The sequence below is a fragment of the Prosopis cineraria genome, unplaced genomic scaffold, assembly GCF_029017545.1.
Source record: "Prosopis cineraria cultivar Desert tree isolate PC_DT_omini unplaced genomic scaffold, ASM2901754v1 PC12, whole genome shotgun sequence".
Taxonomy (NCBI): Eukaryota; Viridiplantae; Streptophyta; class Magnoliopsida; order Fabales; family Fabaceae; genus Prosopis; species Prosopis cineraria.
In genome coordinates this window covers 4433663-4457184 of record NW_026555343.1, presented here as the reverse complement: position 1 = coordinate 4457184, position 23522 = coordinate 4433663, and the positions used below count along the sequence as shown (strand labels likewise).

The 23522-nt window shown below is 35.6% G+C and overlaps 3 protein-coding genes across 3 annotated transcripts in view; 1 reads left to right on the top strand and 2 right to left on the bottom strand.

The window, feature by feature from the left end:
* Positions 1 to 1108, top strand: part of LOC129288753 (oleoyl-acyl carrier protein thioesterase 1, chloroplastic-like) — a 5609-nt gene extending 4501 nt beyond the window's left edge. The window contains exon 7 of the mRNA XM_054925485.1: positions 581 to 1108. Within this exon, the coding sequence (XP_054781460.1) occupies positions 581 to 859 (279 nt within the window). The 3' untranslated portion in view covers positions 860 to 1108. The remainder of the gene's footprint in view (positions 1 to 580) is intronic.
* LOC129288755 (uncharacterized) overlaps positions 1 to 17091 on the bottom strand; it is an 18080-nt gene extending 989 nt beyond the window's left edge. Inside the window, exons 1-2 of the mRNA XM_054925487.1 lie at positions 16965 to 17091; positions 71 to 134 (exon numbers count right to left, since the gene is read on the bottom strand). Coding sequence (XP_054781462.1) covers positions 71 to 134; positions 16965 to 17091 — 191 coding nt within the window. The remainder of the gene's footprint in view (positions 1 to 70; positions 135 to 16964) is intronic.
* On the bottom strand, positions 16717 to 23522 carry LOC129288754 (uncharacterized). The gene is made up of 6 exons (XM_054925486.1): positions 23297 to 23522; positions 22041 to 22320; positions 21884 to 21938; positions 19460 to 19575; positions 17649 to 17872; positions 16717 to 17267 (listed from the first exon to the last, which is right to left on the bottom strand). The coding sequence occupies exons 2-5, from the start codon at positions 22284 to 22286 to the stop codon at positions 17651 to 17653; spliced, it is 639 nt and encodes a 212-aa protein (XP_054781461.1). The 5' UTR covers positions 22287 to 22320; positions 23297 to 23522; the 3' UTR covers positions 16717 to 17267; positions 17649 to 17650.

Genomic DNA, 23522 nt, shown 5'->3' with positions numbered 1-23522 from the left:
ATCAATCTCCCATGTCTCACTAACCATATATATATGCATGTTCTATACATATTGGCAAGAGTTTTACTACCTTCCCGCCATAATCAAAACCAACTCAAACTCCATACAAGATTTGGAACTTACACATGCTTTGCCTGAAACAAAGTGTAAATTACACAATTACTTTGAATTTTGCTGGAATTACTTGTAGCTCCTCTGTATTTTCAATGTACCTAACACCCATAACATAAGCCTCTCCAAAGTTAAAAAAACAGAGAAAGATGTATGTATAATCTCAGCTAAGCTTACTCTATTTTTACGCGTGCAAGTTTTGAGAATGATTTGCTTTAAGGAAGATTTGCACAGATTTTGAAAATACAAGGTACGGTCAATAATATCAGTATAATTCAAAAGAGGTCTGTGTAATTTATTCTACTATTTTTTATGGTATGCATTTTTAATCCTTTATTTTCTTTTTCTTGCGATGCATGCATATGCGAATGCAATAGATTGCATCCTAATTCATCAGTTCCTTATCAAAATGAGTCCTTTCCTTCAATCCTTCATGTTGGTGTCATGAGCTGACAAAGTTTTATGGCAGAGCATGCCTCAAGAAATTATCGACAACTATGAGTTGCAGAGTATAACATTGGATTACAGACGTGAGTGCCAACAAGATGACGTAGTTGACTCCCTGACAAGCTCAGAACTATCAGAGGGAGCCGAGGCAGTTGCAGAACTCCGTGGTACAAATGGATCCGCCACCGCAAGGGAAGACAAACGAGATTGCCGGCAGTTTCTACATCTACTTAGGTTGTCAGGCGATGGACTGGAGATCAACCGAGGACGAACAGAATGGAGAAGGAAGTCACCAAGATGATGCATGTACTCTCTTGTACTACCTGCCTTTGCTTGAACATTATTCTATATATGTTTCTTTCATTTGTTTATGATTGTTCTGTTTCTTATTCTCCCTGGGTTGTCTTCTTTTCGGCATAAAGATTTTGCTTAGAATTCACAAACTTTTTCTACGGCTGTATAAGTATAGTTTTATACGCTTGTTATAAAGTTTGTCGAGATATATTGTTATTTTAGAATTATGATCAAGTGGATCGTTTTTGTGATTAAATGGTCATATGATTATATCCACTAAGCAAAACAGCATGCCTCCATTTCAGACATTTTGAATCAACAATTATTTATGTTTTATGTTTAACTACAACTTACGAATAAAATAAAAAAGTTTGAGTTATGCAAGTGTGAACAGAATCACACAAGAATAAAAAAGTTGAGTTGTGCTAGTGACTTGTATTTGGACCAAACAATCTTTCTACAATGTGACTAGCGTTGGACCAAACAATCTTTCTACAATATGACTAGCGTTTGGAAGAGGAGAAAGCTGAGTACCAGCTAGACTAAATTCAAAATCCAAAATATTTACTCTTAACCCAAAATATGAAACTACTTTTTAATTACAAAGACTGCGATTAAGACCGTACAAATGAAAATTAAATTACTTTTGAGGAAAGAAATTGGTCCTTGCACTCTAAGGGGGGGTCGTTATATAAGCCTATTTAATTTTAATACATCAAATATTTGTGTTACTCTTTTTCACTTACCTATTAAAAAGAAAGCTTTAATTAGAGCTATTTTGGTGAAAAAAACATAATTTAGGGACAAAATGGATGGTGTCCTCTATGAAGGATTAAAGTAAAGTACTCGAAATTAAAAGACCTATATTTAAGACTAGAGAAAGTAAACTTAATGGGCACAACTACCAAATCCTCCCAAATGGTTACTCCTTCCGTTTCTATTTATAAAAGAAAAAATTATATCATACAGTTTAAAAAAATTAATTAATTATATTAATTGTATTCGAAAATAAAAGAATTGGATTATAATACTTTTTATTAATTTTGTTAATTAAATCTCTATTAATTGTTTCTTATGACTATAAATGATAAAATTATGAAGGATAATTTAAAAAATTTATAATTAATACTTATTGAAAAATGTAATTTTTTTATATAAAAAACTAATTAAAAATGATAGTTTCTTTTGTAAATAAAAACGGAGAGAGTATAAATTAAGGTAATACTTTGTTTTCAAATACAAGAAAAACTAGCTATACTTCTTTTTTTGTTTTTTGTTTATAATCATGTTTCTTTATTTTTTATTATAAGTAAAACTAAATTTTAAGAAGCATTAGTTACCTTTTTTTTTTTTCCAAATTATCCCTTAACTTAGATGGAAAAAGTAAATATTAATTATACGGGCATTTTAATTCAAACATTTCAATTTCAAATAATTATTGCAATTAACTAATTTCAGAGTTAGCACACCCATTACCTTATTAACTAATTGAACACACATATTCCTTATAAATCATTTTTTCTAGCCACCTCAAAAAGTGAAATAATTAAACTATTGATATTTTTTTAAAAAAGAGAATTTTCTTGATTTATCCTTATATATATTTTTCCTCATATGTAACAATATTTTACTTTACTTATAAAAATTTACAACAATTAGAAAAATGTAAAATGATTATTTTTTATAGTGACTTATAAAAATGATTATCAAACTTTTTCAAAATGTGACTTATATATAAGACCATATACCATTTCATTCCTCATATGAAGAAAGGGACAGCTTAACTAGAATGCTCATTAATTCATGGAATGAATCACAAGTTGATGAATTTAATTTTATTGCAAAATACAAAAGCAGTGCTCTATGAAGTTTTTCTTCTTATTGCTCATTTAGGATTATAGTCCCACCTAATTCCTACCACAAAAGCAAACCATATGGCCCATCAAATTTAACAACTTAATTAAATACTCTTCTAAATAGAGAAATATTTAGGCAAATTCACTTAATCAAATTAAGATTAAGATAAACTAGGCATACCGTTTAGCAGAAAAAATGACATAAAAAAGCGAGAGTACTATGTTGGCTATTGAATTCAAAGTTATAAAAGTCAATTTCTTTCTGACAGATTGAAATTACTTTCAAGAAAAGTAATATTAATCCTCTCAGTGATCTGATCCTTCATGGGAAAGCAAATTTAATTAGATTCCCATGTTTCCTTATCAGGAAAACCAGAAGGTGAGGAGATCTCATCACTCTCACTTGAAGTTCTATAAATTAGGGTCATAGACAATCCTCTACATGCAAAACCAAGAGAAACAGATCAAGAACCGCCAGAGCTCATTCCATGGCCAAACTCACTTGTGCTTTCCTGGTTTTGGCTCTCATAGCCACGCCATTTCTGAATGCCATTGAAGCTGTTGCAGCAGGAAGAAGCATGCCAGGCGGCGGTGGCCACGGCGAGAAGGTTAACGTGGATGATAATCACAGTGAAGATAAGCTGTATGGCGCTTCTAAGTTCTTTTGGGGACCTTGGGGACTTGGTCTGCTTCATCCATGGCTCTTTTTTGGTCCCGGTCCCTTCTGGTGGTTCAAACATGTCAAAACCACAAACCCTAACCCTAAAGCTTCTGGTTATAATAATAATGATGGCCATGACAGTACCTCTGAAGTTGGCAACCTTGCCCCTACTTATCATTCTCCATGATATTAATAATTTAATATCATCATTATGGAGTGAAATGAAAGCTTATTGCTTACGTGTGTGCTTGTGGTTGTGTGGTATTTAGGGTTTGCATGCATGCCCTAATATCCTATAAATAATTTGCATGCATTATATTTGGCTTAGCTTGATGATGAATTGGTTGTGCCCTAAATAGCTTCTAGGGTACGTTTTATATGGTGTACATTAGTGAGCCTGCTAATGGCTGTATATGTGATTTGCTGCTTCTTTGAATAAACATTCTATAAGAATTTCTTCTGTGAACTGGTTGTGATATAATTCAATTAAAATACTTTATAGCTTTTAAAGGAAAGAGTACCCCCCCCGGGGGGTTAGAGCTGCTAAATTTTCACTTAGCATATCCTTTGAATTTTTCAGTTCCATATAAATTTCTGAGAATAAATACATATATTTATTATTATATTTAGCTGTGTGTGGAATATGAAACTACGTCGAATTAAAAAAGGGGGGAACATAAAATTAAGACCCTGCAGGATAACGCAGCACGGCGAGAAGAATATTGGTGGTGATTGTGTGATCTGATTTTCAATTTGATCGAGAAAGAAATAATAAATGAAGAGTATGGTCAAGAAAAAAAAATCCAAAAATGCTTTTTAAATGACCGAAAGAGATGAGAACTTAATAACAAGAAGCTTGTCCCAGGAAAAAAAAAAGAATGGCCAGAAAAAAACGAATTAATGATGAACACGACACAGTCAAACTTTGATTTCGATTTTATTTCATTCATCCACTATTCTTATAATCTATCATTTTCATTCATTTGTTCAGTTGAATCAATAAATCATTAAATTAATATATTGACTGGTTTATTAAAATGATTTATTCATAATCAATTTAATCACGGTTTAACTATGATTTTAATCAAGACAAATTTATCAGCGATCAAACTGATAAAATACCGCATCGGTGAGGTACCAAAATGAGGTTTTTATTTCATAGATTTTATCCCAACTTTGAGGGAATATAATGTGATTTTTCATAAACAAAGAGAAGGGCCAGATAAATCGGGCATCACTCAAGGGAGTAGAAACTATTTACCCTTATGCAATGTTTAATAAGTAGAAAATTGTTCTTTAAAAGATATATTTCTCAATTTTCTCTTTAGAAGCACTCTTTCATGTATTAAACATGCACTTATTTATTTGGTAATTGAACCATTCATATGGAGGAAAGAGAAAAGTGGGAAAAACCTCTCATCCCAATAAAAGGTTAAGTATAGAATTGGATCAAAGTTCCCTTTCATTTATGCAATGTTTAATAGTTAGACAAATGTTCTCTTGAAAGAAAATGAGAAACATACCTATCTCATTTTATTCCTAAATTTATTTTTCATTTTCTTTCTAGAAAATAGTACTCTTTCATATATCAAACATGCACTTATTTGTTTGGTAATTGAACCACTCATACAAAGGAAAGAGAAAAGTGGGAAAAACCTCTCGTCCATATAAAATGTGAAATATAAAATTGGATCATAGGCCTGCCTTCATTTAGACCATGTTTGGTATAGGGGGAATCATAAGAAGGAAAATGTAAATAGAATAGGAATCGTTATTTTGGAGAATTTGGTAAATAGGAATATGAGCCTATATGGATTCCAACTCCATCAAAACTCCAAGAATCAAATTCCATCGGGCAACTCTCTCTAGAATCCAAACTTATATCTCTTTTAACCCTTCAATCTTCAGCTTTTCGATCCACCCTCACACCTATCCAAAGCCAGTGAATGGCTCCACCCTTCGCTGTTGCACCTCTGCCACCCCTTTAGCCCCCAGCTTTGGTGCCACCATGTTGGCTTTGGTCTCCTCTGTCTTGATCTTCTTGTTCTAAATCCATCATCTTCACTCAAGAGAGTTATGGGATGGGATGGGATAGAGGTTAGCTTCAATTTCTATCACAATCTTGCTCTTCTCAAATGAAGTCAATTTTACAGAACCCAAGCTGCCGCTATCCCTTCTGCTTCTACCATCCTCTGCGCATTAACAACCATGTCGGCATTCCACACGGCTACTTGGACCTATTAGAACAGATGTTATTTGAAGGCTATGCTCAAAAACTTATGTATATCACACTGTCCTTCAAGTGTTATTCGCCCCCATTATATTTGCTGCAAGGTATTTGGCAAACCACTCTTAAGAGTTATTACATGTACTATAGAGACAAGTAGACAGCAACTTTTGAAGCTTCCTTGATCACACGAATTTCAAAGTAAAAAATAGACAGAATTATAGAGAGACACAAATTTTAAAATTTCATAATTGCTTAATCTGGCAGCCTCTCCTTTATAACAGGAGAATAATCCATTAAATACAATTTAATTTTATTGATGGCAATAAACATGATTTAAATTCATTAATGGACAATTATTTGGTAGTTTCAAGAATTTGAAATTCAAATACATAGTTATTGAAAATAAAGAGCATTCCATTATTCATTATTCAAATTTAAATCATGATTTATATTAAAAAATAAAAACCCAGATTAGATCTTGTCTCCATCCAATGATCCCTCTAGCTACTCAATTTCCAAACTATAATACTAACGGGACCGACCTCGGAGATATCTCCCTCTGCTACCAAACGCATCAAGAAGGCAACATCTATAAGAGGTTGAGCTTCTCCAATGACACTGGTCTCTGCATATTGAATGAGAAGATGGGCTGGCGAGCTCGGGCAACTTTTTTTTTTTGAAATATGGTTTATTTGGAGAATCTTGCAAACGTTGTGTATGTTGATTGAATGTGAAAATGTTGCAAATATGAAATCTTTCAAATCTTGTTCATGTTGATTAAATCTAAAAATCTTTTAAATATCTCAATCTTGTCGATGGGGAAGAAGCGTAATTGCAGTTGAAAGTTGCGAGTGGTGAGACTTCCTTTCCTTTGTTAAGCAAGGGACATTTTGGTATTTCTTTATTTAAAATACATAAAATTATCATTAGAATTATATCAAGATTTCATCTTTATACCAAACTAAATTTTATAACTCAATTTAATGACTGCATTACTAATTCTGAACTCATGGAGATTCCATTCATGAGGGATCGGTTTACTTGGGAGGAAAAAAAGTCAAAGAACGTTTGGATTGGGCTTTTTGTAATCTTCGATCAGAGGAAAGCCACCCTCACTTCAACGTCTTTCATTATCTTCACTACAAATCTGACCACCGGTTATTGGTTGTTTCTAATAAGACTCATTCTCAGAAAAGGATTAAATAAAAACGATTCATGTACCAAGCTGCTTGGGCACTCCAAGAGGAATTCTCAGATATTGTGAAGGATGCTTGAGATAGTAGAGATTGGGCTAATGGTGTCAACACCTTCAGCAGAACAGCTTTAGAATGGAATGAAAGCCACATTGGTAGTATACTAAGAAAGAGATATGCAACACTCAAGAGACTCGAAGGTATTGATAGGCAATGCCAAATTTGCAATCATCAAGGACTGTATCGACTTGAAAAGAGATCATGGCAGGATTATCAAAAACTACTAGCACAAGAGGAAATGATTTGGTTACAAAAGTTTAGGTGCAAATGGCTCCAATGGGGGGACAAAATACTAAGTATTTTCATGCCACAACCATGTTAAAGTGTAAAAGAGGTAATATTGATGCCTTACAAGATGACTCAGGAAATTAGGTCTCAGATAAAGAAGTCCTTAAACAAATGACTTGTAATTTCTTCAAGACCCTATACACTAGTGAACAAACATCACCAAGAGAGGCAAAGTGGCCAAATGATTTTCCAATTATCAGCAACATGAAATTGAACTACATTCAAGATGCTACTACTTATGGGGAAATAAAAAATGCAGCTTTTAGCATGGGTGCCTTCAAAGCCCCTGGACATGATGGTCTTCAAGCTCATTTCTTACAAAGTCAATGGAATTTAGTGGACCATAAAATCTGTGACCTTGTTAAAGAAGTTTTCTAAAATCCTCTGAAGATACAAGATATCAATGACAAAAATATAGTATTAATTCTGAAGGTTGAGCATCCAATATCTCTCAAAGAGTTTCGACCCATTTCACTGTGCAATGTCAGCCTGAAAGTCATTATGAAAATCATAGCTAGTAGGCTGAAAAGTATGCTAGATAAGGTTATTGCACCAAACCAATGCAACTTCATTTCAGGGCGTCAGGGCTCTGATAACATTATAATTGCTTAAGTGGCCATCCATACAATGTGTAATAAAATGAGGAGTAAAGGGTATGTGGCCATCAAAGTGGATATGGAGAAAGCATATGACAAACTAGATTGGAAGTTCTTGGAAGACACCCTTCACAATGTTAGTCTCAAGCAAGATTTCATCAGTGTTATCATGGCGAGTGTGTCTCTTACTACTATGAAGGTCATTTGGAATGGTGGAGACTGAAGCTCTTACACCTTTACAGGGCATTCGCCAAGGTGACCCTCTTAGTCCTTATCTATTCATTTTATGTATGGAACAACTAGGACATTTGATCAATATGAAGGTAAATGACAAAAAATGGAAGCCTCTTAAGCTCAGCTGCCATGGACCCTTTTTATCCCACTTGTTCTTCACAGATGACCTCTTTCTCTTTGCAGAAGCTTCTCGATCATATATGAGGGTTATCCATGACACTATGACTACCTTTTGTAATGTCAGGACACAAGATTAACTTAAGCAATCCAAGGCTTTCTTTTCAAAAAAATATATGTTTCAACCATGAAAAAGAATTGAGTGACTTACTGGTATTAGCTTAACAGTGGGTTTGGGCAAATACTTGGGGGTGCCCTTGATACATCATAGAGCCTTAACTACAACATTCAGACCGATCCTTCAGAAAGTTCAAAAGAAACTGTCTACTTGGAAGGGTCGGTATCTCTCCCCAATGGGATGGGCTGTTCTTATTAAATCTGTCATCAATGCTATCCCTAGCTACCAAATGCAATCCATGCTCATCCTTAAAGGTATTATGAAGGATACCAAGAAAACTAACATATCATTTTATTAGAACCAAGGTCAAGAAGGGAGGAAACTACATCTTATGGCTTGGGACATTTTGAAGCAAGCGAAGGAGTTTGGTGGTCTTAGATTCAAAGATCTTCATTTATAGAACCGAGCTTTTAAAATGAAATTATATTGGAACTTAGTGGTAAAACCACATTCTCTCTAGAGTACATGCCTTAGAGCTAAATACAACTGTGGTGGAACACTCTAAAAAGCTTCCCTCAACATCTTCCTTACAGCACACTCTTCAAGACACAAGCTTTCTAAAAAATTTTCTGGGTTTGGAATCGCTCTGCTCTTCTCCATGATCACCAAACAAGCAATCAATCCAAGCTTTATCTTCTCAGTAATACATTCACTTAAAGAGGCTATAAATCCACCTGCATCAAAGGAGGAAACTGACTTACTGCGCAGAAACAACTCTAAACCAGATGAGGTGATGATCGACAAAGAAACAAAAGCTCAACAACATTCACATCTAGAATCTCAACACCAATCACATATCCAGACTGTGGATCACCCAGACCAACAAATGGAAAGGCAATCACACAATGCCCCTGCTGAAAAAGAAATCCATAACAACCATTCAATACCTCAAGGAATTAAAGCTCCTATCTCTTATAAGGAGTCACTCATAGGCTACAATGGTTGCTATGGAATCAAAGCTGGAAAGGAATCTAGCCATAGAAATGAAGCACTTGCAAAAGAACTGGAGACAGATTGGTCACCATCTGAAAGAACAAAAATACTGATGGACCAGTACCCAGCCCTCCAAATCTCTAACGAAGAATGGAAGAATATATGCTTGCCATGGATGGATGCCATAGTCATCAATACTCTTGGATTACACCTCAATCCCAAATCTCTAAAGCCCAGGTTAGCTAAAATGTGGCAACTAAGAGATTTTGAATTGATTGATCTGGTTAATTGTTATTGCATTATTAGAACCAATGATCAATCTGCCTATGATAAAATCCTAAACGATGGCCCCTGGACAATTTTTGATCACTGTATTCTTGTGCAACGTTGGGCACCCAATTTCAATCCGAACTCTAATATCTTAGGCAAGGTCGCACTTTGGGTTAGATTATCTAATATCCCTATTCAATGCTATGACAAAGAAATTCTATGGAGATTAAGAAATTGCATTGGAAGAACTCTGAAAGTTGATTCCAACTCTTTATCTGAAACTAATTCCAAAGACAAACAGGGAAAGACGAAAAGAGGGAAGTTCGTGAGGATTAGTGTTGAAGTTGATCTCCAGAAAAAATTAGTACCGAGATTACTAATCAGTGATGAACTATATAACATAGAATATGAAAGTTTAAACCTAATCTGCTTTAGGTGTGGATGCTATGGGCATAATAAAAATATCTGCCCCTATAACTCAAAGAACAAAAGTGAAAATTGACCTACAGAAAGAGAACAACCTACCGGCCAGAACAACACCATCAACAATAACCAAAGGTATTCAAAGAAAGCTCAAGATGATTATATTAACCAAACATCTCGTGACTCACCGAGAAATAATCCCGACCTGTCGGAAAATGAATATGGAGAATGGATAAAGTACAAACCCTCAAAAAACTCTCGATTCCCGAGAAACCCAGCGGATTCCCAGACCACACGTCACAATCGCGGATAAACCTTTGCTTCTAGATCATGATTTGACGTCCTCGCCGACCTCAACCAGGACGCTAGCGGCGCAAATCAGAGAGAACACACCTCCAACGGTCCATCTAAGCCTCCACCTATGAGGATTGTCAGACAGATTTGGAGGAGGAAAGATCTGACTGGTACGAAAAGAAATCAAGCGAGAGAGGATGAGGAAACTGATGAAGTAAGGCCAAGAGAAAGTAACGGAGGAGAGAAAATGGCCAAAATTGACAGACCTGGGCCGAGTTTCGAATGGGTAAGCCCAAAAATGGTCAATTTAGGAAAGAAGGCCACAAATGAAGTTGAGCCCAATAACGTCTCTAACAAGCAGTCCAAACGTGTACATAACATGGTTAAAGGCAACAAGAGGAATCTGGGCTCCACTTCTAAGCTCATAAACGAAGCAATGAAAATAAATGCCCAAGGGAACAACTTTGATCATAATCCGACTGATAATGCTTTCACACCTGATATGAGTGTCTGGAAAAATAATAATGAGGATCTAATTGCCTCCAGCCAGCAAAATTACATCATCTTTACCTCCTCTAGAAGTGATCATAAAGAACCTCCTGATCCTAATATCAACCTTAGCATCGTTCCAGAAACCCAATTCTATGATGTCTCTTCTAAAGTCTTGGTGAATGATCTTTCTGCTATGGAAGCTGAGCTAAACGAACCCATTCAAGGAAATGATGTGGATGATATTCTTAAGGATGATCTCTTAGATGAAGACTTTAGCAAATCTGCCCATTGCGATGATCTTGAAAATGATGATTTTAGTGATGATCATGTTGAGTAATCTCCATACAGGTTTATCTTCTCCTTTTCTTTTATTATCATTATTATTATGGATTTAATTTATTGGAATTGTAGAGGTTCTTGTGCTAAGAATTTTCCTTCACGTATTAAAGATATGACAAAAAATTTTAATACTCAAATTCTAGTTCTTCTTGAAACTAGAGCTAGTGGTTCTAGAGCGGATAATATTGTTAAAAAATTAGGCTTTTCTGACTGGATTAGTGTTGAAGCTACTGGTTATGCTGGCGGTATTTGGTTACTTTGGAATAATGATTTTGTTAATATTGACTATATTTACTCTAATGTGCAACTATTGCATTGTAGGGTTAATATCTTAGCTAAAAATTGCTCTTATTTGCTATCTTGTGTTTATAGTGATCCCAATCATTTCCAACGTGATCTGCTTTGGGATTCTATTAATTCCCTTGCCCATACTATTACTGATCCTTGGCTTATTGTTGGTGATTTCAATTCCTATCTTTCATATGATGACAAGAGTGGTGGGGAAAGTTTCAATTGGAGATCCATGAAAATTTTTAGACAATGTATTAATTCTTCCAATCTTCTTGAACTCGATTTCTGTGGTAATAGATTTACTTGGGAAAAAGGTAATGTTAAAGAACGGATTGATTAGGCTTTTTTCAATACTGATTGGAGACTTAAATTTCATCAAGCTACTTCCTTTCATCTGCTTAGATATGGTTCTGATCACCGTCCAATTAGAATTCAACTTTTCAAAGAGTCTTCTTATAAAAACCAGTCTATACCTTTTTGATGCCATAATGCTTGGATGCTTGAGGAATCCTTTCATCCTATGGTCAAGAACTCTTGGATCAATAATAACTGGACAGAAGGAGCTTCTAACTTTGCCAATATGGCTACTACTTGGAATAAGGATATAATTGGCAATATTTCTTCCAAGAAGAAAAGAATACTGAAGAGATTGGATGGCATCGATAAGAACAAAAGCTACAAAGATAATTATTTCCTTCGAAAATTAGAAACATCCCTTTAGGAAGATTACAATAAAATTCTTTTACAAGAAGAGATGATTTGGTTCCAGAAATCAAGATGTAAATGGCTTATATGGGGTGACCAAAATACCAACCAAATTCTTTCATACTACATCTATCATCAAAAAGAAAAGAAATCAAATCTTATCACTTAAAAATGTTGACAACAACTGGGTGGAAGACCCTATCACCCTCAAGAACATGGCAGTTTCCTTCTTTAAAGACCTTTTTAAGGAAGACAACGTTATTAGGCCCAAACTCTCTACTGCCACTTGCTTTCCTCCTCTTTCCCCTGTCCAACTTCAATCTTTGCATAGGGATGTGTCTGAAGAAGAAATTAAAAATGCTGCCTTTGATATTGGGGCATTTAAAGCCCCAGGCCCCGATGGTATCAATACTGGATTCATTCATTCTTATTGGAATGATCTTAAAGATAGCATCTTTAATCTGGTCAGAAAGGCTTTTACAGACCCGGATTCTATAAGGGAGATTAACGACACTTTTATTACCTTAATCCCTAAAATGGATCACCCTACTTGTATTAAAGACTTCCGGCCTATTTCTCTTTGCAATGTTAGTTATAAAATCATCACCAAAATTCTTTCTACAAGAATGCGCGCATGCATGAATCATTTAATTGGTGATTATCAAAGTAGCTTCATCCAGGGACGGCAGAGTAGTGACAATATTATTATCGCTCAAGAAGTCATTCATTCTATGAGGAAGAAAACTGGTAAAAAAGGTTTCATGGCTCTCAAGGTTGACCTTGAAAAAGCTTTTGACAGACTTTCATGGAATTTCATTGACGATACTCTTATCTCCATTGGCATAAACAATCACTTCAGAAAACTTATCATGGCAGCCATTTCCACCTCCCGAATGAAAATCCTTTGGAATGGCGAACCAACTGAAGAGTTTAGGCCTTCTCGCGGCATTCGTCAGGGAGATCCTCTTTCCCCTTATATTTTTGTTCTCTGTATTGAACGCCTGAGTCATTGTATTCTTAGTAACATCGATAAAAATGAATGGAAACATATTAGACTAACACCTAATGGGCCCCCTATTTCTCACTTATTCTTTGCTGATGATTTGTTGCTTTTTACAGAACTATCTCTTTCTCAAACGCAAATCATTCTACAATGCCTCTCTGATTTTTGTAAAGCTTCTGGGCAAAAGATCAATGCTGACAAATCTAAACTTTTCTGCTCTAGAAATGTCAATATCAACAGAGCTTTACAAATTAGCGATAATCTTGGAATCTCTCTCACCGGTAACCTTGAAAAATATCTTGGAATCCCTATCATTCATGAGAAGGTTACGAAGCTCACTTTTGCGCCTTTAATTGAGAAGACGAATTCACAATTGGAAAATTGGAGAAGTCGTTACCTTAACATGGCAGGAAAATCTGTCCTTATAAAATCTGTTCTTTCGACTGTCCCTAGCTACACTATGCAAACTATTCTATTACCTGATAATGTGTTAGCAGAGTTGGATAAAATTTCTAGAAATTTTTTTTGGGACTCTTCTGATGGGAGGAAAAAACCTCACCTTATATCTTGGGATTGTGTCACATCTGATAAAAAGGTTGGCGGTCTTGGCCTTAGAAAACTTAAAAGCCATAATATTGCCTTTATCATGAAGCTTTACTGGGGCATCCTCACTAAAACAAACTGTCTTTGGGTTCGAGTTCTAAGGGATAAATATAAATGCAACCGACTGACTATCCCTATGGTTGTCAGACCTAATTCCTGCTCCTACACCTGGAGTAGCATTTGCAAAATTTGGGACAAATTTATGTCTCTAGTTGGTTGGAAGATTGGTAAAGGTAACAAAACATCCTTTTGGTATGATAGATGGACTTCCCTGCCTGATCCTCTTGTCTATCATGCCTCTCAAAACGCCGACTCTATTCTTCATACAAGAGTTTTGGATTTCTGCAGGCCCAATGGAGGGAGGAATTTAGATCTTTTAAAAAGATACCTCCGCCTAAATATTATTAAACATATCGCTCTTGTTCAACCTCCAAAGACTCAGGGTGACGATGACATTCTTATTTGGAGACCCTCCTCAGATGGAAACTTTTCTATAAAATCTGCTTACAAAGCTATAGAAAACCATCAGGCTCAGGATTCCAATGATATTTGGTCTAAAATCTGGAATTGGCCTACTTATGAAAAGATTAAGTATTTCCTTTGGAAAGCAGCATGGGATCGCTTACAAATAAATGTTATGCTCGCTAATGGAAATACTTTACAGCATAGCACCTGCCGATGGGGTTGTAATTCTCCTGAATCTTCTATTCATATCTTACGAGATTGTAAAGAAGCTAAAAAGGTTTGGAAAAAATTAGTTAGCCCTTCCAAATATAATAACTTTTTTTCTCTTCCTGTACAGGACTGGATAATTTGGAATGCTAATAGCGAAGCAGGAAGCAGTTATACTAGAGGATTATCTTGGAAGAAACTCTTTGCTCAAGCCTGTTGGAACATTTGGAAAGCAAGATGCAAGGAAATTTTTGCTAAAAATGATATTGTGGACAAAGACATTGCCTTTTCTAACACCCAACAAATTATAATTGACATGCAGCTCCAGTCCAAGTATGTTCATTCACACATCTTAGATACTAGACATGAAGCAAGTTGGAAGCCTCCAAAGCCTAGATGGATGAGACTTGATGTTGATGGCTCAGTCAAACAAAATGGTGCCGCAGCCTGTGGAGGGCTTATAAGAGATGACAAGGGTAACTGGATCAAAGGCTTCACTAAAAACCTTGGTTACTAACATATCACAGCTGCTGAGCTTATCGAGATTCTAGAAGGCCTAACCATCTGCTGGAATGCTAAAATTCCTAGACTTAATGTTCACACCGACTCAATGGAGGCCATATCCCTCATTAATGGCAATCTAGATCAGGGTCATCCGCTATTAACTATCATAAAAAGCATTAGAAATCTCATAATGAGGAACTGGAAGGTCACCCTGGATCACGTCTACAGAGAAGCAAATCGTTGTGCTGATCTCTTAGCTCATAAGGCCTCTAGCGACCATTTTGACACTACGATTCTCAATGACGTTCCTAATGATTGTAGAAGTTTTTTGTCTTTTGACATAAGCTGATTTGGTCCTTTTGCACGGTTTTCTTTTACCGTGGCCTTGTATTCAAAAAAAAAATACAACTGTGGTGCAGATGGGTTTCCTAAAATTACCAAGAAGGAGGCATCTGTCATCTGGAACAACATTGTCTCAGTGTGGGATAATTTCAATAAAGGAATGGGTAGGAAAATTAATAATGATAATGCTACCAGCTGCTAGTAGGACCTATAGACACCTCTTAATGAGCCACTTATGCACTTCATTTCTTGCAACATAAGCTCCGTTGACCCAAAGGCTAAGGTGAACCAATTCGTTCTACCCAATGATGATTAGGATGTCAGAAAATGGGCCAAATATCTTTCCAATTGGGTCATTCAGAAAATCAAAATGATTAATCCTCCTCGTGAGGGTCAGGAAGATGTATTTACTTGGAGACATTCCTTAGATGATCATTTTAGTGTCAAAGTGGCTTATAATTTTTTGAAAATTCTTAATACCAACCCCAAAGAACCTTTTTGAAAAAAATTATGGCACTGGCCAATTTCTAAACAAGTTAAGCATTTTTTCTAACAAGTGTTCCATGAGCGACTTCCTACAAACCTACTCAGAGCGAGATGAGGCATTTCACATAATGAGAGGTGTTCCTTTGAATGTTCTAGTGAGGAGAGTATAATACACATCCTTCGCGAGTGTACAACAGCTACGAAAGTTTGGTTGAATTTAATTAACCCAGTTTATCTGCCTTTGTTTTTTTCATCTGATTTGCAAGTCTAGTTAAAGTACAATGCTCAACATCAATTGGGTAATACTCAATTTCACCAACGGCCTTGGATCAAAATTTTTTGTCCAACATGCTGGCTACTATGGAAAAATTGATGTAGGAGAGCAATGGAAGGAAATCATTTTAATGCAAGTGAAATTACTTAAAAAATCAAGTCCCATCTGATGGAAACTGCAGCAAATGGTAAACTCCAACATCAAATATTCAAGTCTATGGATGTGGTTGCAAATAGATGGCATCACCCCCCAAAGGACACTATCCACTGGATACGGATGGCTCTGTAAACAAGGAAGGATTTGCTACATGCGGTGGAATTATCAAAAACGAAAAAGAGGATTGGATTATTGGTTTTCAAAAGCGACTCGACCTTTTTCCACCTACAGTTGTTGACCTACATAGGCTTATGGAAGGCCTGCAATTATGCAACCAGTACAGAGTTAATCCAGTTCAGTGCCATGTTGATTGCATTGAATTGATTAATCTCCTTCATCAAGGTTACAACACGGATCATCCCCTACGCCAGGAGCTTCATCAAGCTCGAAATGCTCTTTTCTCTTTTGGAAACGTTCAGTATTTCTCTAATAGGAAAAGCAATTATGTTGCAGATTATCTAGTTGAAGAAGCTCACAACAACACTGAAGAATTGGTTGTACTACATAAACCCCCATCGCGATGCATGAATTTATTCCCGGAGGATAGGAACAGCTGACTCTCCTCTCATGTCTTTAGTTTTTGTTCAAGCCTGGGCTTGTCTTGTAATTTCAAAATATATATATATATATATATAACTCAATTATATCCCAATATCAATTCCAATTTTAATTTCATAAAAAACTTTTTCATCGTACCATATGATTATAGAATTTAAGCACACCCAAACAATGTCTCTGAACAAATTTACAATTAGGCCCATTTACATTTCACCACCCTAAAGACGAGTCCAAGTCAGGTACACCGTCTAATGGCAGCCTTTTGGTCATGCACTACTTGTCACATAAACACTATCAATAAAATTAAAAGAGGAGGTTGAGGAAGAGGAAGCAATATCACTTGCTTTGTCATACCTTCAACTAGTTGATGGGAGAAACAAACTCTATCACAGCATTTATCCAGTGCATTTATTGAAGCCGTAGTGAAGTTGTTGGGGGAAAAAAAAACATCCGCCAAACTCTCTTTTAAGGAAGGGTCCATCTATATTTAACAGTTAAACAACTTTGGAAGTTCAGGTGGCTCTCTCTCACAACCAAAATCTCAGTAACCAAAGTCTTCTATTAGTGAAATTTATCTTTCAAGCAACCAGCGTTAGATATCAAGGGTAGCTAAAATTTCGACTCAATTGAGGTCAACCAAAAAAACAAGAATATCATCTGCAAGAAGTGCAGTCCATGGTCAATATTTCCCTGGAGTTATGATTATCGACAAGAAGTTCAGATTCAAAAATGAGGAAGACATAAAACACAGATTGGAAAGTGCAAAACAGCATGTAGGGCATTGACTTATCTTGACTAACCGCCCTATTTAAAAAATCAGCCTTTCATTGTATCATGAATATTACATATTCCCTTTATATATTACTGGAAACTTAACAAAATTGAATTCATATAACTTACACCACCATTTCATCACTTGTGCTGAAAGTCAGCAGGTAGTGGTAGGAAATATTAAATCTACCACTTGTTACACCTACAAAGTCAGAAACAAGGGGAAGCACTTCAACCGATCTATATAATCTGTGGTTTTGGCCAAACCTTTAACTAGTTGCTGGCAGAAACACCCTTCTAAGCTCTTTGACAGTAACCTTTTTCCTGCAGGTGGGGCATTTACTTTGCACTTTTATTGCAGCCCTAATGCAATTGTTGCAAAATATATGACCACATCTTGTTGACGTTTCTTCTACTAATTGACCCATACATATTGGGCAGTTAAAGACAGGATTCTTTGGAGGTTCCGGTGGCATGCTCATGCTCTCCGTCTGTAAATGAAATATTCAAGTCAGCAATTTGAATTCGGAACCATTTTCAGCCAGCTACTGAATATATTAAAAAATGGTATCAACTCACCCTATCCAAATTATATATTTCACAAAACTATGAAATAGTAACAATTTTTTATACTAAATTTTTTAATTGGAATTTAAATATTTCCATTGATTTCTGTGGAAAAATTAAAGCATAAAAATCAAACCTAAGTATAATTTCTTGATACTTGTTCTCTGTTTCATGCTCATGACAACAATTGGGTAAATTCTACTTAACACGCCACACCTATCCCTTCCCTACTTCTCACGCTTTCCCCTCACTCCTTTCATCTAACTCCAGTGGAGGGTCAATGACTGAGTCACCACTGATCACCAAACTACCAAGAGTTCCCTGACATTGGAAGCCACACCTTCCAAAACTCTACTCCAGTTCTGGATCTGGGAGCATAAATTTCTGATTTCTTTTTCTCCCATATTACCAGGAATTTCACTTTGGATCTTATCTGACTCCTAAGGTTGGCATATATGTGGATTTTAATTCTTCTTGTTGATTGTGACATGATTAGGATATGATTTGATTGTATATTATTAGAATTGATTGTAAATTAATCAGGAAATCATTTTATAATTATTACTCATCAATGCATTGTCTTTTATCCTCATTATAAATAAGATACTCATTTAGATTAATAATCTTTCTTTTTTTCTCTTTTTGACCAGACATGTAGATTAATACTCAATGGCTACATTTCCCCCATTCTCTCTATCCCTCTTTCTCATATCCTATATCCATCCCTCTCCCTCTCAATGATTGTCAAGTGAGATAATCACTTTCATTGATCCAAGGCATGAAAAGCTCACATTCAAAATCATGCATTTTGGGGCACAGTTCCATTATGGGACCAATGACCCGGGTACCGCTACCACTTATGATGGTTACGAGTGTGCTGGTAAAGTATGAAGTGATGAACAAGCTTGATATGTGTAGAACTAAAATAGTGAAATATTCTAGGACACCCTATTCATGAACAACACCAAAAAGTATGCAGAAAAATAGCCGAATTTTCAGTTGCATAACATTAAGTCAAAAGCATTTCCCTTGAGAAGCAACCAAGAAAAATTATTTATAACAAGAACATGTGATGATATGATATAATAATAATAATAAATAAAAGTTAGTAAGGTTGGTTAGTTTATCCCTGTTTTCTCCTATCTGTCTCATCCCTCTCATATCTCTCTTTGCCTCTCTTCTCTATCTTTCTCTCTTTTCTCTCTTTGTCTCCCTTTCTCTCTTCTGTCAGAATTACAGAGGTCTATCATAAGCATTACTTGATTTCAGAACCAATGACATGAATATTTGTTAAAGAGGTTGAAGGTAGCAGCAATCAAGATAACAGGAATTTCCTTTAATAAGAATAAACCATACACTAGATGCCTGATGCATTAATGGCAATAAGAAATAGGATATATTAAAATCAACATATAAACAGTAAGAAAACAGAGCACATTCATAAGTTACGCATCTGGAAAAAAAAGCATGGGACATAAAGTAATATAACATGAATCAAAAGAATCAATTACCATAGAACTGTTACTGGCTTCCAGGTTTACATAAAGATCGCAGTTAATAATTGTTTGGCTTGAGGAACTTCTTCTGCGTTTGTTGCAATCATTATTGTTTCCTCTAGTCCACTCTTCTGTAATAGACATGAACAACGAAAAGATAATAACAACTACCATCAGTAACAAAGAAACTTACAAGACTGTGCAGAGGTGCTCCAAATTTTACAGATGACCGTCCGTCAAATCCACATTGTATTTTCTGAAAACTATTCAACAATTCTACTACTTTTGTTCAATTGATGCTGTTTTCCCTTCCTTATTTATAAGCTTTCTGAACCTTTGTGAAAAGAGTTTTTTATTAGCATTGATGCAACCCTTATAATCTTTGGTCACAGTTACAGTCCAGGCATTAGTGTAAAGTGCGAGACAGACTCAACTATTCATGTCAAATGCAATACAAAAAAAAAAAAAAAACGTAAAACCAGCAATAAGCAAGTTGTTACAAAATGCCATTCCCAAAATAACTAATTGGATGTCCTGTCCTATACCCCATGCACCAAGTATCTAGCAAAGTGATGTAATCAAACCCTCCACCGTCACCACAACCTAGAAAATATTTCACGTTCCCAAAGAACTTAGGTCCAGCATGACCAACAATTGGCTTTCCTTGATGAACAATTAATCCACAAAAATTCAAGAAATCATGATCAGAATCAATCCCATTCCTCTTTGAGCAGACTAGCAGACAGAGCGCTACCAGTGAAAACCCACTGTCCCACAGTAATTTATACTGTATCAGAAAGGGTTGGAGAGAATGTGAGAAATGTAGTCAATGAGTTCTGGCTTACATAAACTTCTTATTTATAGTGAGAACCTATATAATAGTGGTTAATGATTATACCAACAAACCACCTAGTGAGACAAGGCTGCTTGTTGCTGCTGTTGATTATACCAAGAGAGTTCAGAAAAACAACAGGACAACACTTGAAACAAACACTCAGCAGTACAACATATGAGAAGTTGAACACAGCAACATTGCTGTCAAAAACACACGACTTAACTCACAGATTTAAGAGTCACCATTTATGTCTACAAAATGAGTTAAGCCACCAATAAACTCGATCCAATCATATTAAATTGTGAGTGACTTGCAGGCTCTATCAACTCGACATTTCTGAAGTGAATTGGGCAAGTTAATTTTGATAAAATTGCTGAACCAAAAGTTGCAGCATTGAGGATCAAACCCCAACGCAATGGTTCAGCAGCTTGAAATGCTTAACAAATGGAAGGACTATTTTATTATTCACCTCTTCAATATGGGTAATCAAAATGATTAAAGTCATAAAGCATAGATCAATTTTGTAAACTATACATTATATTTTCCTCCAAAATTAATTCAAAAAATGATAAAATTAGAAAAAATATATCATTCAATATTGAATTAATTAGACAACTGCTTTCTCCAAAAAAAAAATTGTTTTAATTGTATCTTTAAATTAGATTGTGCTATTCTTCTCAGTGCAGTATTTGGACTCAAGACCCTATGGCGAATTTAATCTTCAAAGGTTCACTACTAAGATCAAATTTCATGGTTAAATGAAATTGTTCTAGCATAAATAATAAATGAAATAAAATAAATACATTAAAAATTGATCTTCATAAATAAAATTACATATAAAGTTTGTTAAACTTCATCAAAATATTGCATTTTAGAACATACCTAAATTTCTTCTCATTTATGGCAACTTGGATAAGATTTACATTTTATATTACCTCTCAATTATATTTTACATATTTTAATATCTATTCATCGATAAGATTAAACTCTTGCAAGTTTATGATATGAATTTATGTTGCAAGTCTATCTCTTTTTCATGAGTTCAGTTAAACTCCATTCTGACAACCTTGCACAATATGCTAGTTTTCTCCCCAAAACTCTTCCGTAATTCTTTCCATACCTTTTTCACAGAACTCCCTAAATCAAATACTCAGTAACTGATCAAGAAAATCAAGCAAATCCACCGATGAGCAAACACATCATGAAAACCTGGTGGAACAGATCAAGCATGCTTAGACAGATGATCAGCTGCTTCATTGCCACTCCACTCCCTTTGATTCTTCTAGAATATCCCAGAGATCAACCAGTCGGTCACAGGGACAGCAGAGTGGAAATGTGGAATGAAGCACCGCATGATTAGTAGTAGACTGAATATCGTGCAACATATATTACGTAATGTCAACAGGTCAATCGAATCAAACTACCACATCCATATAGAGTTTAGAAAGAAAAGTGGCATAAGAAGATAAAGTAAAGTGAAAAATGATTTCAAAGAGAATAAAAAGGAAATTCTTGAAAGAGTTATTAAAATTCATTTAAAAAAATAAATGTCATATAATGTTTTGATCAAGAAAAAACATTGGAGGAAAGGGTTGCCATGTTACCTAAATCCACATCAACTCTAGTCCTCCTACGATTTCTTCTCAAATTGTTTTTAGCCTAGATGAAAGAAAATTTGGAGAAAAGATTAGTTTCCAACATATGAATATGACGCAGATTTAAGATACAATAAAATCAGAATACAGAAGGTTGTAGTCATGCCTCAGCAAAAGCCCTGGGACTGGATTCAACAACATCATCGTCTTCGATGGCCTCCACGTCAATCATCACACGTTGTGCAACTGGCGGTTGCTGGCCAGCTTGAACTTCCTGAGGCACCAATTGAATTGAAGGTCCCCCCTGTTCCTGATTCTCATTTGGTGGGGAACAGTTCAGGTCCAAGTCCAAACCTGTCTTCCTCCTTCGACCACTTCTGGCAGCTGGCCCCCTGACTGCTTGAGTACTCATTGTGCACTATATCACCCAATCCAAATTATGAAACCTGAAAACCCAGAAATTACAAGGCAAGAGATTATTGGTCTGATTAATGATAAATGGAAACAGCCAAAAAAAGGGCAAACATAAAATGCTGGAAACAAGATGAAGCATAAAACAGAAAAAAATTAGATGTGCTAGAAAATCGAAAAAGAAACACTAGATACAACTACCTGTTCCCATCTGTTCAAAGCAAGAGAAGTTACGAATAGAAAAGCTTCAGAAGCTTTAAAGATTTATCGGCAGTGAAAAGTAAAACAAAGCAACATAAAATAATCTGTAACTTAAACATGTTCTTATTTCAGACCATAAAGTAACGATAACTACTCAAAAAACTAATTGAACCAGAGCCTTTGACAACTCTTCTCCTATATTTTCAGCAGTTGAACATCAAAACCATACATTTCAGAAAATTTTACTCTACACGAAGTAGCAAATATAAAAAGGAATCCCGACAGAAAAAATTCTTCGAACAAAAAGGTACACGAGAAGTACAATGATCACCAGACCATCAAACTTAGAAATCGTCAAAAGATTATTCAGAGAGATAAACCATAAGCCACGGATAATCACAATAAATCATTCAGAAATAGTAGCCGACAAACAAGACCAAGTTTGACCAGCCAGCTTTATCAATTCAACAACTTAGAAAACACTAAATTGAATATTCAAAGCAAAACCGGACCTTTTAACTCTACAAACATCACTTCCTGGATATCGTACGTTAAAATCAAAGCAAAAACTAAACAGTATATGCAAAAACGGGAAAAAAAAAAAAAAGAGGACGAATGAAATTTCCAGGCAGCAATATACAAAATTTGAGACGAACAAGTAATGAGTGTTAATGAAATCAACGAACCGAAACCTAAACGGCGAAATCAAACCAAGCATTCAGAAATCGAAATCGAAGCAACCGACCTAATCAACCGACTAATGCCTTGAAAAAGAAAAACGCATCAGGTAACGGAAGTGAGCAAACGAACCTTTTCAATCGAAGAAGCAAATCGGAACCACAAAGAGCTTCGCAGACAGAATCGGCGGGATTCGTCCCTTTTGTTTCGATTTGAATGAGGAAGATTCTGCGAAGAGGATCGAAAAAGAAGCAGCAAGGGCAAGGGCGAAGACAACGGTTGTGGACGGAGAGCGTGAGTGAAATAACCAGCGCGTCCAGAATGACGAAGCGGGCTTTTTCCCACGTGGCACGGGATT

Excerpts from the sequence above, each read along its gene's own strand:
- LOC129288754 (XM_054925486.1), bottom strand. The coding sequence starts at position 22,286 with ATGAGTACTCAAGCAGTCAGGGGGCCAGCTGCCAGAAGTGGTCGAAGG. Across the intron at positions 21,939-22,040 it reads GTCCCAGGGCTTTTGCTGAG|GCTAAAAACAATTTGAGAAG; the intron begins GCATGACTACAA and ends TCTTTCATCTAG. Across the intron at positions 19,576-21,883 it reads TAGAGTTGATGTGGATTTAG|AAGAGTGGACTAGAGGAAAC; the intron begins GTAACATGGCAA and ends TGTCTATTACAG.